Source organism: Macaca thibetana, chromosome X, assembly GCF_024542745.1.
Source record: "Macaca thibetana thibetana isolate TM-01 chromosome X, ASM2454274v1, whole genome shotgun sequence".
Classification (NCBI taxonomy): domain Eukaryota; kingdom Metazoa; phylum Chordata; class Mammalia; order Primates; family Cercopithecidae; genus Macaca; species Macaca thibetana.
This window is the reverse complement of record NC_065598.1, coordinates 46,699,400-46,715,500: the sequence shown is the minus strand read 5'-3', so window position 1 is coordinate 46,715,500 and position 16,101 is coordinate 46,699,400. Positions and strand designations below refer to the sequence as shown.

The following is a 16,101-nucleotide window of genomic DNA, read 5'->3' as shown; positions in this document are numbered from 1 at the left end:
AAAATCATGATTTCTTGGTAAAGTTCAAGTATCCAGAGTTCTCCTGGGTCCCCGGTATTGACTTGAATGTTGAATGTGTGCTTCTAAACATTCAGTTCCTCCTCTTCCTCCTCCCCCTCTCCACACTATCTGTTTTGTTCAGTGAATATAATTTTTTAAATATAAAACGAACATATGTAACCAATATGCCAAAATAAAAAACACACTGACAGTAGTTAGCAGTTTTCATAATTTAATGAAAAAGTATTGGTAAAAAGGTGACATTTGAAAAAGGACTGAGCTTATCTTGGAAAACTGGACTATATAAGACAAAATGAAAAAAATTAACAAAGAAGGTTAAGAGGTAATACTTCAAACAACAAAATGTAGCAAATACATTTTGGGGTAATTGAAATTTACAACTGAAGGCTCCTTCATTTACCTAGGAATATCCTGTAAAAATATTACAACTATATTTCCCTGACGAATGATATTTTAGTCAATACTCTCCCAATGGCATTACATATGGAATTTGGCTGAAGCACTGTTTCGATGTCTGCTTTTCCTCCCACTCAGAATTGAAAGGCATGAAAGGACATAGGCTACTGCACTGGCCTCTGACATAAGGAATTTACAACACAGCTCCATCATAATTTCATTACCATGAAAGTGTCAAATTAATATCTACTCCAGAGAACTCAAAGAAAAAGCACAGAAACCTATGCGTAAATAGGGGAAATTCTCTTCCTCATTTTGATAGTTTTTTTTTCCAAACAAAATACAGGACACCTACCACACATGCTATGGCATGTTTACACATGTACATAGGCACAAAAGAAATATTTTGAAGATGTAGCCTAAAGAGAGGCGAAACACATATTTTCAGAAAAGGAGAAAGCAAAAAGCAAAGGAACTCATTAACAACATGACAAGAACGCAACTGGGGGAGAGGAAAACTGCTGAGTTTTCCATATTGACGGAGAGAGGGCCCCTGCCTTGACTGACTGGCACCTACTACAACTGGGCTGTTTCACCAGTAAGAAGCTTTAAAAATGGAAAATGGCCTCTTTTGTCTGAATATTCCCACTACACTTTCCCAAACTAGAAGAAAGAGAATATTAATTTAAGGCTAAGAAGAAAAGAGAGCTGAGAATTATAGTCTGCTTCACATTTAAGAAACGGCATCATTTCTCTCTTATTTAAATGGGAAGCAGACATGTTTTTATCCACCTCCCCTGCAAATGTAATTATTCTCTTCCTACTAGAAATTAATCAAGGCTGATAGTTTGGGAACAGGGTATAAGCAACTTCTGAAAAATGGCTCCAGCCTTTTTGTTTGGGAAACTGCCTCAGATTCAAAGTTGACACAAAGCTAAATTATATCCATGTGTTAAACACATGCTTTCAAATTCTGTTTGACAATAAAAATCTGTTTCAAAATTAAAGCAGGTAAGAATACTTAACCTCTGTGCATTTTACTATATTTTAATTATACCTCAATAAAAATTTTATAAACATTAAAGCAGGTATACAAAAACTGTCAGCCAAACTTATTTTAGTCAAACTTATTTGAAAACAACAACACAAAAACCCTGACCTGGTACAAATACCCCAGAAATGGTCTCACTTTGGGAAAGGCTCTGGAATACTTCATAAATGCCTAAACAGAGAATCAGAGCATTTTCCTTGGAAGTAGTACTTTTGTACTTTTGTAAACACTATCCACAAGTTAGCCTTTTATGCTTGTCAGTCAGGTGAAATAGTTATGAGTGTGTCCCCAACAAGCAAGTTTAGGAACAGGCACTGGACACTGATAAGCATGAGGAGTATTGACTCAGTAAGTTAAGATACTGTGAAAGGAACTCAACCTTGTGCAGAACAAAGGAAGACAGTAGTGAGTTTGACAGTATCTAAGATGGTGGTCTCCTGGTCTCTCCCCTGAAAAGGGTTTATAGATACCAGTGGAATTAGAAACTTCCTACAGACAGGAGCTCTGGGAGTCACATGCTGTAGCTTCAAAAGATAAGTAGTTTTAGTGTCTGATAATCATGGTCTCTTGCAAATCAGTTAACAATGCAAGGACTCTTAATACATATACTTGTCAATGTGTTATATAACTGCAAAGCTGCCCCAAAATATTTACCGAGCAAATACCCTGGGCCCAGCTGTTCCCAATAGCCTCTGACAAACCAACCTCTGGACAACCTGCAATTACTGTAATGTGCTTGTAAAAACTAGACTTGAAACATTTTCAAAAACTGCAAGACAATTTACTATGGAAAAATGTTATCCTTTTCACTGCAATTTCTCTTAACATATGCTAAAATCCTTTTGGTGTATGGGTTTTCCCCAATATATGGGGCAAAGGCAAAGGTTGGGTCATCCTTGGAAGTTTCTAATCACCTTTGCATTGAACTGTGGGAAAGGGGATGTGTCTTGCTTTTACCATGGCAATCCCGTCTAGAGTCATGGGGAGGATTTTCCCTGTCTGAGCTATCTTTCCTTACCCTGACTTTTTCTTTATTCCCATCACTTTCTGCTTCTGAATCACTCAGCTCCAAATCTGGGCAATAGCCATCATTTTCCTGATATGGAGCTCTCCCTGCAGACCGCCTGAGAAGCTGTCTACCCCAGAACTGCTCCTTGGGGCTCATATTCTTGGTTGGCTTCACATAGCACTGGAGGTCCTCTGCGTTCCTCACCCACCTATTGGTGGTCTCTTTAAAGGACCTACTAAAGTGTTCTACAGTGGATTTTCTAAAGCTGCCCTGACTGACCAAGTGGGGACTGAGCACAGGCTCCTGGTCACAGAACATCTCACTCGAGCTGTCTTTTTGGGTGACATTCCCAGACCAGCTGCCCTCCAGGCCATTGGATTTGGCAAACTTGGAGTTAGGCTGACTTTTCCCATTCCCAATGGAAGACTGTCCATGGAGGGCAGCCTGAAGGACAAGAGGCTTTCCCAGTGACTGCCCATGATAGCACTCTGAAGACGGGGTTCTCCAAGCAGGACTGGACTCCTTTGTTTCACTCCTAGAATGGCTGAGACTGGCCAGCAAACGGTTATTCTTGCTCTCTAGTGGGTATCTCGGATATGATTTCGTTCTCATTTCTAGTGACTCCTGGGGCACCTGCATGCTCCTTATACTGTGAACAGAGGAGCTGCTGTCAGGAGAGTGGGGTTGCTGATCGGTTTCTGTGGAGCTGTTTCTGTGGTCTTCTGGGGTTGATCTGGGCATTTTTAACTTCAAGGTAATTCTTGGTGGTGGATAAAACAGTGAGTTTTCGAGTGCATTTGTCAAAGGTAGCCCTGAGGTAAAAAAGAAAGATTCATTTTAACAACAGATTTAAATAATGGCTTTTGTGCTTATGGCAGAGTGAGTTCACATACCTACTCTTCCAAATGTTTAACAAGCACCTGGCTCTGCTAGGTATGTACATCATAGTGCAGCAGCTGGAGTGAGCTGAACTAGAGGCTGGGACCAAGAATGCTACAGATGAGAAACTCAGCAATGCCACTGTTTGCTATATGGCTCCACACCTCTTTACCTCTGCTCCTTTAGTTTGTAAAATGATCACAAACTAGTATGCTGCCTCCTGCGTCCCATCTCTGCCCTTCCATTTCTGAGAAGAATGTCTCTAGCAATAGTTTAGAACAGGGTCTCCCTATTTGTGTGTCTCTGTATGCATGTATCGGTATGGCACAGCACTTAGTATGTGTCTTAAACACACACATTTCAGGCCCCATCCTCTAATCTCTTCTGGCCTTCCTGAAGCAAGGCAAACACAAACCTTCAGAAACGTTGCAAGGGTTTTGGTGGGTGAAGAGTATGTATGTGTTTGAACTTGGCATTAGAGGTGATACTGGGTGGTTCCCATAAATTTTATATCCTTAACCTAGAATAATTTCCTGACTACAAATGAACATTATGGAGGTGAAAGGTTTTGTAGTGGTAAGGCCAGCAGAAAAGAATCATAACATTCCTGCCAATCGGCTAGCTTTAGGATTGGCTGGGGAGTATCGGCAATCAGTTTCTCAGTCAAGTCACCCTACAATCACAGTCAGAACAGGCCTTCTTGTATTATTTCAAGTACTTTGAAATTTAAAAAGCACTATCAAACAATTCCTTCTTGTATATGGACTTGACCTTTGCCCATTATCATCTTACGGTAGCCTCACAAAAATGAGATATCGAGAGGATAGCTTTTAGGTACCCCAGTGGGCAGCATTTGTTCCCCAAAGGTCCACCTTAAACACCCACAACTCCCATTTCTGTCAGCAGCTACCACCTGCTGATGCTGCAAGTCATAATGAGGTTGACTCCTACCCATCAGAAGGCATGTGGGTAGGAGCCAATTTCCTTGGCATGCAGGGACTCTCCCTGTTATCCTCTGCTTCTCCTTGTTTGTCATGTTGCCCTTTGTGGCTGAGCAGTCTTGCTGCCTCCTGCTACACTACTCTGTTGAGACTCATGACATTGAGATACTCCAGGGCCTCTGACACCCACTTGTCACCTCATTTCTGAGTCTCTCTCTTGCTCCATGGCTCCCTTGGCAGGAGCTGATTCTGCACACCCTGTCCAGTGACCCCTAGTTTCCCAGGCTCTGCCATTGACCACTGTGTTAAATGAGGCACAGGGAGTTTACAGGTGTCACTGAATATGACTGTTATCACTCCAGCCAAGCTCCCTATGCTTAGGGCACTATAATTATGCTCACCTGTCTTGCTCACCAAGTGAGCAGTATACCCTACAGGCAGGGATTTTGTCTTGCTTTCTGCTCTATCTTGTAAATCAGTTCTTAGTCCATTGTAGGTGCTCAACAAATATTAGTGAATAAATGAAAAGATAACAACTCAGATCTAAAAACTTACTTCTGGCTAAGGATTTGTTTTAATAGACTACTGTTAAGATGAGTAACCCTGGAATTAAGTGTTTTCTGGAAACGGGTTAGATTCTATCCTGTCGATTTCTAAATGAATTTGATAATTACAGAATAATTTCATGGCTTCAACTAATGGTCTCGAATATCTGTTTGGGACCTAGATTACCTGCCCTAGACCTACAACTCCTCCTACCCCACCCTGGGATTTCTTGCCTTATGAATTGACAGTGAAATGGGCCAGTTTATACCAAGATTAGACAGAAGCAAATGAGATATCTGACAAGAATTTAAAAAGATTTTTAAGTGGAATGACTGGCATGAAATTTAAATTGTTAAGATAGGATATAACCAGAATCTACATATTTGTTAGGACATTTTAAATATACAGGTTACCTGCATCAATTTCTTGGTTAAGAAGCTGGACTTGCAAACCGAAGATCTGTTCCTGTATTTTGTTGTGTGACAGTTTCAGCTTCTCTCGCCTGCTTATCATATAGCACAGATTTCGGACCTGAAAGCCCAATCCCCAACAAATAGAGATGTTTGTCATGTTAAGCAAACCTGACAACTGAAATTGTTTGGCTAAAATAAAGACACTAAAGTCAGGTAGGGTTGAGAAGACAGAATCCAAGAGCTGCAGAATGAGAGCCACTCCACAGGAATTCACACAGCATGGTCAATTGTGGGATCATGGTTCCTATATAAATCAATAGTAAGAGCAAAATGCTCCAAATCTGCCTTCTGAAACCTACTCTCCTTGCAGTGTCATGGGTTTGATATTTATTTGCACAGCCAGGTTAGGAAGACCGAATGATAGTTTAACAATTCAGCATTCCCTTTAGATCCCTGAGTATGAATGATGGCAATGCTGGCTGTACCCAGTAGAATTTTCTAATCAGTGCCGGATGGGCAGGATACAGTTCCACTGGGAAGACTAGAAGTGTTTTCTTTGCTCACACTTTCAGCTCAACCAAGTTTCCACAGCCACAAAGGTGAAATACTCACTCTCTCATACTCCCTACCTAGGCAAGTTACACAAACTTTCTTTGCCCCAGTTTGTTCATCTGTAAATAGCGATGATGATAATAATAGTAGTTTTTCATGGGCATGTTAGAATTAAATGAATTAATATTTATAAAATGCTTAGGACAGTGTTGGCAATAATAGTAATAGTAGGTGCTATATGTGAGTGTCTTAAATTTTTAAAAGTGAGCCAAATCTATTAGTTCTCTTTCAAATTCTGGTAGCAGAGAAAAAAACACAAGCCATTTATAGAATTACATTTAATTAGAAAATTCTCTAGGATAAACACAGGGTTTAACTTACCCTTGAAGCCCTGCAGCATCTCATTTAGTAGATACCTGATAAATACACCATGAGTTATATTGAATTATCATGTGGAGTGGCTCTCAACTGGGGGAGAGCAGTTTGCAGACATTTTTGGTTGTCACGTTGGGGGTGTGTGTGCGGGTGCTACTGGCATCTAGTGGGTAGAGGCCAGGGATGCTGGTAAACATCTTAAATTCCCCCTACAACAAAGGACAGCCCCCTAACAACAAAAAACGATTCAGTCCAAAATGTCAACAGTGCCAAGTTTGTGAAACTCTAATTTGGTGTTTTCCTGAACAAAATTCACTCTTTCTTCAGCCTAAAGTCTCATAAATATGTCAGTAAAATATGAAGGGGCCAATTTAGGCTCAACAGTGAATAAAAACTAAACCAAATGAGAGTTTATTTCAAATGTAAAGTTCATAGAGCATATACGTGAGGCCTCTCAAATCCCCTGGATGTGCCTGCCAGAATTTACACAGAGCCCACAAGTCTGGGGCCACAAAGAGATCAGAAGATAAGCAAGGACACAGAAGCCCACACTATTATGAGCTGACTAACCATTATTAAACCGGAAGTGGGACCTCCATTTCTACACAGACCAAGACCTATATACTAGTCACAGCTGGTCACCTTACCCTCTCCAGGTCCTGGCGTAGATGCATAAACATTCTCATTCGAGTGTGAATGCTTTCCTCTTTTGGCTGCACCAGCCCATTTTCTTCATCCTCCTTTGGAGGAAATAATGGCTTATTGAAGTTACTTTTCCGCTTCAGTTTCCAGTAGTTATAGATAAAGTCCACAGCTAGTGTGGGCATACCCAGCTCTGCAGCCACATCTTCCACTCGTACCAAGGAATAGAACTCCTCCTCCAGCTCCCAAAGCTTCTGTGCCCGCAGGCTGGTTTTCTCACTTTTGGCCTGACTCTGCTCTTTAGCCCTGTGGTGGGGGTACTCAGCTTCTCCAAGTTTCTGCCTGTTTTGGCTATGCTTGAGGCAATATGACTTGAACTTCACTTCGTCTCCCTCATCCAGGATGGTCTTCATCTCTAGGCCGTGCTCAAAGGCACAGGTGACGTGGAAGGCAGTGATGCAGCTTTTTATAGAGCACTGTAGGAAGAAAATATGCATCAAGGTAGCAGGGTTGGAGGAAAAGGGAGAGCCCTATGTTTCTGGACCTAAATTGATAGCTTATAGGAAGCAAAGGAAAGACCGGGAGAAAGTTAGTCCTAAACTGACCATAACAGATGCTTTACAAGTAACCCAAGAAACCTGTTCTTACAGAAAACAGCAAACACAGAGGCCAAAAAAAAAAAAAAAAAAAAAAAAAAAAAAAAAATTCAAACACTCCTTTTGAGGTTTCAGCTCAAGCATTCAAGCATCAAGTTTTCTGAGATGCTTTCCTGGGCTCCTGTAAACAGTCATGTAGTCTCTTCTCTGTGTCTCCCACATCACCCTATAAATGCTTTTATAATGGGACTTTTCACACTGTACCTATATCAATTGTCAAGTCCTTAGGGATAGATCTTAAAAACAGAAACTGTGTCTTTCATTTTGCATTGTCATTAACTATTGAAGAAGCAGTTGCTCAGAAAATGCTTATAAACAAACAAAAGAAAACACACAAAGTCAGTATTATTGCTAGAGCATTCACTGGTTCTAAAAAGATCACAGGAATTCCAATATCTAAGTAACCTAACTTCTTGAATTTTTTTCTTTTAAACATAAAAATTTTAGGCCAGAGCACAGTGGCTTACACCTGTAATCCCAGCACTTTGGGAGGCCGAGGCAGGTGGATCACTTGACACCAGGAGTTCGAGACCAGCTTGGGCAACATGGCGAAACCCTGTCTCTACTGAAAATACAAAAGTTATCTGGGCATGGTGGTGCACATCTGTAGTCCCAGCTACTTGGGAGGCTGAGGCATGAGAATTGCCTGAACCCGGGAGGTCCAAGCTTCAGTGAGCCGAGATCACACCACTGCACTCCAGCCTGGGCAATAGAGTGAGACCCTATCTCAAAAAGAATTTTATAAAACATTTAAAAATAGAGATGGAATCTGTGTTGCTCAGGCTGGTCTTGAACTCCTGGGCTCAAGTGATCCAACAGCCCCAGCCTCCCTCAAAGTGTTGGGATTACAGGTGTGAGCCACCATGCCCCGTGAAATTGTTGTTATAGAACTGAGCTGTCCAACTTGGTGGCCAAGTAGCCATGAGTGGCTATTTAATTTTTTATTTTATTCTTTTAGATGGTGTCTCACTTTGTCGCCCAGGCTGGAGTGCAGTGGTGCAATCTCGGCTCACTGCAACCTCTGCCTCCCAGGTTCAAGCGGTTCTCCTGCTTCAGCCTCCCGAGTAGCTGGGATTACAGGCATGTGCCACAATGCCCGGCTAATTTTTGTATTTTTAGTAGAGTTGGGGTTTCACTATGTTGGTCAGGATGGTCTCGAACTCCTGACCTCAAGTGATCTGCCTGCCTTGGCCTCCCAAAGTGCTGGGATTACAGGCGTGAGCCACTACGCCCAGTCTTAAATTTAATTAAATTAAAATTACGTATAATTAAAAAATTTAGTTTCTTAGTCACAGTAGCCACATTTTAACCACACTAGACAGCACAGACGTAAAACATTTCCATCACTGTGGAAAGCTTTTTTTTTTTTTTTTTTTTTTTTTTTTTTTTTTTGAGACAGTCTCACTCTGTTGCCCAGGCTGGAGTGCAGAGGTACGATCTTGGCTCACTGTAACCTCTGCCTCCTGGGTTCAATCGATTCTCTTGCCTCAGCCTCCCAAGTAGCTGAGACTACAGGTGTGCATCACCATGCCTGGCTAATTTTTGCATTTTTAGTACAGATGGGGTTTCACCATGTTGGCCAGGCTGGTCTAGTCTCGAACTCCTGGCCTCAAGTGATTCGCCCAACTCAGCCTCCCAAAGTGCTGGGATTACAGGCATGAGCCACTGCATGCTGCTGCCCAAAGATTTAAAATGCATGAGTGCACCTATGCGTTTATGTAGAGGAAGTGGGGAAAGTAAGGGAAGATTCATTTCTAAGGAAATATTGGGAATTCTTATGGTTAAAGCCAAGTGTTAACTCTTACATATGAATAAAGACAAAAAGAATGCAAAGGCCCGATAGATTATCTTAGATTGAGAAATTCAACACCTAAGAGAATACTGGAAACTGTCAAAGTTTTAAAGGGGCATATTCCATATTTCATTTAAATTAATTTCATATGATAAAGAATTCCAGGGATGAAATATAATTCTAAGATCATCTAATCCAGCCTCACATTTATTATTGCTTGAATTTCCTCTAGAGTACCTGATTTTCTACCTCCATCCCCCACTCTATACACATCCCCCTCCACTTTCCAATTAAGTGGTAATCTAGCCACTTACTGAATTCTTCCAGATAAGAAGCTCCTAAGATGGTCCACCCTGGCTTTTAACACCACTATCAGAAAAGTTTGTTATATTACACTGAAGCCTCTCGAAAATGAGGATGATGAAAGTTCAAGATGTACTTTTACCTGGGTACTTTTTGTTATTACTTGACTAAGAAACTAGTCAGACATTTGAGAAACAAAAGTAAAAGGTATTCTTTAGTAAAAGATTTCAAGTGTTGGGCACAGTACTCTTTTGCTGTTTAATAACTTAAACATATGGGAAGAAAAAACAAATGGCTTTTTATTCAAGGGAATGAATAAGTGACATTAAACTACTATTATTGGGAAGCTAAAAACAGATCTTCTCAGGTCAAATTTATAGAACGTTTATAGAATATAGAGACATAAATATAAACATAAATTATTCAAAATAAAAGATAATGCACAGACAAGAATTGGGTACTTATATAAAAAATATGCCTTAGGAAACTGCCATAAAATCCAACTCTTTTCAAAAAAGATAATTCTGTGGTATTTATAGGTGGAGATCTATATATTTTGGTGGTGAAAAAATGCTGGTCAATGGGCACAAAGTTATAATTGGGAGGAATAAGTTCTGGTGTTCTATTGCACAGGGTGACAATAGTTAACAGAATGGTATTATATTTTACAAAATAGCTACAAGAGAGGCTTTTGAATGTTCTCACCATAAAGAAATGATAAACGCATGAGATGATGGATATGCTAAATATCCTGATTCAACTATACAACATATATAAAGACATCAAATTATACCCTACAAATATGTACAACTACAATGTGTTAATAAAAATTGCAATTTAAAAGATAAAACTTGGGCTGGGTGGGCATGGTGGCTCACGCCTATAATCCCAGCACCTTGGGAGGTTGAGGTGAGAGGATCGCTTGAGCTCTGAAGTTCGAGACCAGCCTGGGTAACATAGTGAGACCTCATCTCTACTAAAAATAAAAAAACACAAAGTAATATTGCCATTAAAAAAAAGAAGAAGAGTGCCGGGCACAGTGACTCACACCTGTAATCCCAGCTGCTTGGGAGGCTGAGACAGGAGAATTGCTTGAACCCAGGAGGCGGAGGTTGCAGTGAGCCAAGATGGCGCCATTGCACTCCAGCCTGGACGACAGGGCGAGACTCCCTCTCAAAAAAAAAAAAAAAAAAAAAAAAAAGAAGAAGAAGAAGAGCCAGGCGCAGTGGCTCACGCCTGTACTCCCAGCACTTTGGCAGGCCAAGGGGCGAGGATCGCTTAAGTCCAGGAGTTCAAGACCAGCCTGGACAACATGACGAAACCCTGTCTCTACAAAAAATACAAAAATTAGCTGGGTGTGGTGGTGCACACCTGCAGTCTCAGCTACTAGGGAGGCTGAGCCTGGGAAGTTGAGGCTACAGTGAGCCGTGATTGTGCTACTGCACTCCAGCCTGGGCGACGGGAGTGAGATCCTGGAAAAAAAAAAAAAGGGTTGGGCGCGGTGGCTCACGCCTATAATCCCAGCCCTTTGGGAGGCTGAGGCAGTTGGATCACTAGGTCAGGAGTTCAAGACAAGCCTGGCCAAGATGGTGAAACCCCATCTCTACTAAAAAGTACAGGTGGGCACCTGTAATTCCAGCTACTTGGGAAGCTGAGGCAGAGAACTGCTTGAACTCGGGAGGCGGAGGTTGCAGTGAGCCGAGATCGCGCCACTGCACTCCAGCCTGGGTGACAGAGCGAGACTCGGTCTCAGAAGAAAAAGAAAAAAAAAAAAAAAAAAAAAGAAGAAAGGTGCCAGTCAGATACCAGATACCTATTTGTTCTTTTCTAAAACATATGTCTGGCACATTCTATTAAATAAAATGCCTTTGCATACATCTCACTTATTTCCACTGTAACCATGGAAGGTGATAGAGAGGTTTCATTACACCCATTAAAAAAATATTTTTATCTTTACAAATTTAAAATAAAAAATTGAGATAGCACTGTTCTCTTTGTGGCAAGCAAATAGCACTTGTACAAAGCATCTTTTATGTGACACATGTCTTTAAACACTTCACTACATGCATTACAGCATGGTCATTATATTCATTCACTGAAATGACAGAAACAGCTTTATTAAGATATATTTTATATACCATAAAGTTCACCAGTTTAATGTGTACATTTCAATGGTTTTCAAATATATTTACAGTCATGCACCCATTGCCAATACCTAATTCCAGGATATTTTCATCACCGCCCACTCCAAATCTTGTCCATTTGTAGTTACTCCCTGTTACCAACTCCAGCCCCAAGCAACTACTAATCTACTTTCTGTCTCTATTGATGTGCCTATTCTGGACACTTCATATAAGTGGAATTACAACAATATGTGGTTGTGTGAGTCTGGCTTCTTTCACTTAGCATGTTCTTCAGGTTCCTCTATGTTGTAGCATGTATTAGAACTTCATTCCTTTTTATGGGCAAAAAATAGTTGTATGGATATACCCCATTTCATCAAGTTGATGGACATTTGGGTTGTTTTAACTTTTTGTCTGTTATGAAATAATGGTGCTATGAAAATTCATGCAGCAGTTTTTGTGTGGATATATGTTTTTATTTCTCTTGGGTGTTGTGCGGTAAAGGATAACCTTGTCTAAAGAAAGGTTTGGCTGTTTGTCTTTAGCTCCTTAGAAGTAACCTTTAAGCCCCTGGAATGTCCTGCCTGATAAGAGTGTCTTTGTTTACCTTGGGTCCTTGGGCCAAGTGAGATAGTCTATGCTAACAATGTGATTTATGGTAGAGACTTTGGGGCACCTTCTATCAGCCTGACCTCTGGAGGGACTGGAGAGTAACGTCAGCCACGTGGATGGTGAGCAATGCCTACGTGGCCAACTCTCAATAAAATCGCTGAACACCAAAGGTGAGTTTTTCTGGCTGGCAATACTCTGTATCATATACTGTTGCTGGGAGAAATAAGCACTATCTGCACAACTCCACTGGCAGGGGTAATGGGAAGCTGTATTCCAGGTCTCTCCTGGACCATGCCTCATACGCCTCTATCCTCGGCTGACTTTAAATCTGTATCTTTTCATTATAATAAATTATAACTATGAGCATAACTGTTCCTCTGAGTTCTGAGAGTCCTTCTAGTGAATTACTGAACCTGAGAATGGTCTTGGTGATCTTAAACTGCAGGTATATACTTAGGAGTAGAATTACTGGTTTATAAGGTAACTCTATGTTTAACATTTTGAGGAGCTGCCAAACTTTTTTCACAGCAGCTGCATCATTTTTACTTCCACCAGCAATGCATGAGGGTTCCAATTTTTCCACATCCTTGATTGTTTGCCTTTCTTATTGCTGCCACCCTAGTAGGTATGAAATGGTATCTCACTGTGGTTTATTTACTTTTTTTTTTTTTTGAGATGGAGTTTTGCTCTTATTGCCCAGGCTGGAGTGCAATGGTGCGATCTCGGCTCACTGCAACCTCTGTCTCTCCTGGGTTCAAGCGATTCTCCTGTCTCAGCCTCCTGAGTAGCCGGGATTATAGGCACATGCCACCATGCCCAACTAATTTTTGTATTTTTAGTAGAGACGGAGTTTCATCGAGTTGGTCAGGCTGGTCTCGAACTCCTGACCTCAGGTGATCCGCTCGCCTCGGCCTCCCAAAGTGCTGGGATTACAGGCGTGAGCCACTGTGCGTGGCCGGAAAAAATAATTTTCTATATATTGTTCAGTAATTGTAGAAGAAAAATACTTTTTCAAATGCTTTCACTAGAGGAAAAATGCTACCTTTTACAAATCCACATTTGTAAGAAGAGTTTCCGTGCCCAGGCTGATCTTGAGCTTCTGGCTTTAAACAATCCTCTTGCCTCGGGCTCCCAAAGCACTGGGATTTTAGGTATGAGCCACTGCATCCAACCCAAAGTTTCTTCAAAGGGGAATGATATGCCTTAATTCCTAAATCAGTCTCTGGTGTTCTTTTTCAAGATTTTTATTCTAGCCACTCTATCTTATTCAATTTCTATCCCACACCTCAAACATTTATCCTTTATGTTACAAACAATCCAATTATACCCTTTTAGTTATTTTAAAACGATCATTCATCATGACCAAATGGGATTTATCCTAGGGACGCAAGGATGGCTCAACATATGCAAATCAATCAGTGTGAAAAATCGTATCTTCAGCATGAAGGACAAAAACTGTATGATCGTTTCAAGTGATGCTGAGAAAGCATTTGATAAAATTCAACATCCTTCATGATAAAAACCCTCAATAAACTGGTCATGGTGAATGATCTTTTTAAAGTATTGTTAAATTTGGTGTGCTAGTACTTTGTTGAGGATTTCTGCATCAATGTTCATCCAGAATACTGGCCTGTAGTTTTCTTTTTTTGATGTGTCTTTGTCTGATTTTGGTATCAGCGTAATACTGGCTTTGTAGAATGAGTTTAAAAGTATTCCCTTCTCTTCTATTTTTTGGAATAGTTTGAGTAACACTGGTACTAGTTCTTTCTTTAAATGTTTTGTAAAATTCGGCAGTGAAGCCACTGGGTCCCAGGATTTTCTTTGAGGGGAAACTTTTTATGACTTCAATCTCACCATCTGTTACTGGTCTGTTCAGATTTTAAATTTCATCATGGTTCAATCTTGGTAGGTTATATGTGTCTAGGAATCTGTTCACTTCTTCTAGGTTTTCCAATTTGTTGGCATATAGTTGCTCATAGTAGCCTCTAATGATCCTTTAAATTTCTGCAGTATCAGTAGCAATGTCTTTTTCATCTCTGATTTTATTTATTTGGATTTTCTCTCTTTTTTTTTTTTTCGAGTTGGGCTAAAGGTTTGGTGATTTTATCTCTTCAAAAAACCAACTTTTTTGTTTTGTTGATCTTTGTTTTTTTCCATTTCAACTTCACTTATTTCTGCTCTGATCTTTATATTTCCTTTCTTCTACTAATTTAGGGTTTTGTTTGTCCATTTTTCTAGTTCTTTTAGATGCATTATAAGGCTGAAGTTTTTCTATTTTTTTGATATACATACTTATTGTTATAAACCTTCCTCTTAGTACTGCTTTTGCTATATCCCATAGGTTTTGGTATGTTGTGTTCCCATTTTGTTTGTTTCAAGAGAGTTTAACATTTTCTTCTTAATTCCTTCATTGACCTACTGGTCGTTGAGGAGCATGTTGTTTAATTTCCAAGTGTTTGTATAATTTCTAAAATTCTTCGTTATTGATTTCTAGTTTTATTCCACTGTGGCCAGAGAAGATAATTGATGATTTCAATTTTTAAAAATCATTTTAAGACTTGTTTTGGCACCTGACACATGGTCTATCTTTGAGAATACTCCATGTGCTGAGGAGAAGAATGTATATTCTGCAGCTGTTGGATGAAATGTTCTATAAATATCTATTACGTTGATTTGGTCTATAGTACAGATTAAGTATGATACTTCATTTTTTATCTGGATGATTTGTCCAATGCTGAAAGCAAGGTATTAAAGTCTCTAGCTATTATTTTATTGGGGTCTATCTCTTTAACTCTAATAATATTTGCTTTATATTTCTGGTTGCTCCAGAATTGGGTGTATATATATTTACGACTGTTCTATCCTCTTGTTGAACTGAACGCTTTATCATTATATAATGATCTTTTTGTCTCTTTTTATAGTTTTCTTTAAATCTATTAAGTATAGCTATTCCTGCTTTTTGATTTCCATTTGCATGGAATATCTTTTTCCATCCCTTTATTTTCAGCCTATATGTGTCTTTATAGTGAAGCATGTTTCCTGTAAGCAACAGATCATTGGGACTTGTTTTTTGTATTGATTCAGCCACTCTGTGTCTTTTGGAGAGTTCTGTCCATTATAAGTAAGGACTTATTCCTGCCATTTTATTTGTTTTCTGGTTGTCTTGTGGTCTTTTCTTCCTTCCTTCTTTCGTTCTTGTCTTCCTCTTAGTGAACATGATATTCTCAGGTGGTATGTCTTAACTTCTTGCTTTTTATTTTTGTGTGTATCTTTTGTATGTTTTTGATTTGAGGTTTACCATGGGCCTTGAGAATAATATCTTATAACCCAATATTTTAAACTGATGACAACACTGATTGCATAAATAAGTTAACAAACAAGCAAGGCGAGAACAAAAACTCTATACTTCAACTTCATTCCCTTAACTTTTTGCTGTTTCTATTTACATCTTATTATACTGTCCATGTCTCAAAAGTTATTGTAGTTATTATTTTTGATTGGCTAATCTTTTAGTCTTTCTCTTCAAGATAGGAGTTTTCATACCACAATTACAATATTATAATATTCCATGTTTTTCTGTGTACTATTACCAGTGAGTTTTGTACCTTCAGATGATTTCTTATTGCCATTAACAACCTTTTCTTTCAAGACTGAAGAACTCCCTTTAATATTTTTTTGTAGGACAGGCCTGGTGTTGAAGAAATCCCTCAGCTTTTATTTGGGAAAGTCCTTATTTCTCCTTCATGTTTGAATGATATTTTCACTGGATATACTATTCTAGGATAAAAGT

General features: G+C 39.6%; 1 protein-coding gene across 4 annotated transcripts in view; it reads right to left on the bottom strand.

Moving 5' to 3' along the window:
• Positions 1 to 215: 215 nt before the first annotated feature.
• Positions 216 to 16,101, bottom strand: part of JADE3 (jade family PHD finger 3) — a 150,010-nt gene continuing 134,124 nt past the window's right edge. For all 4 annotated transcript variants that reach the window (XM_050775587.1, XM_050775586.1, XM_050775585.1 and 1 more), the window contains 3 exons: positions 6,831 to 7,301; positions 5,257 to 5,374; positions 216 to 3,289 (listed from right to left, as the gene is read on the bottom strand). In XM_050775587.1, coding sequence (XP_050631544.1) covers positions 2,379 to 3,289; positions 5,257 to 5,374; positions 6,831 to 7,301 — 1,500 coding nt within the window. In that variant the 3' untranslated portion in view covers positions 216 to 2,378. The remainder of the gene's footprint in view (positions 3,290 to 5,256; positions 5,375 to 6,830; positions 7,302 to 16,101) is intronic.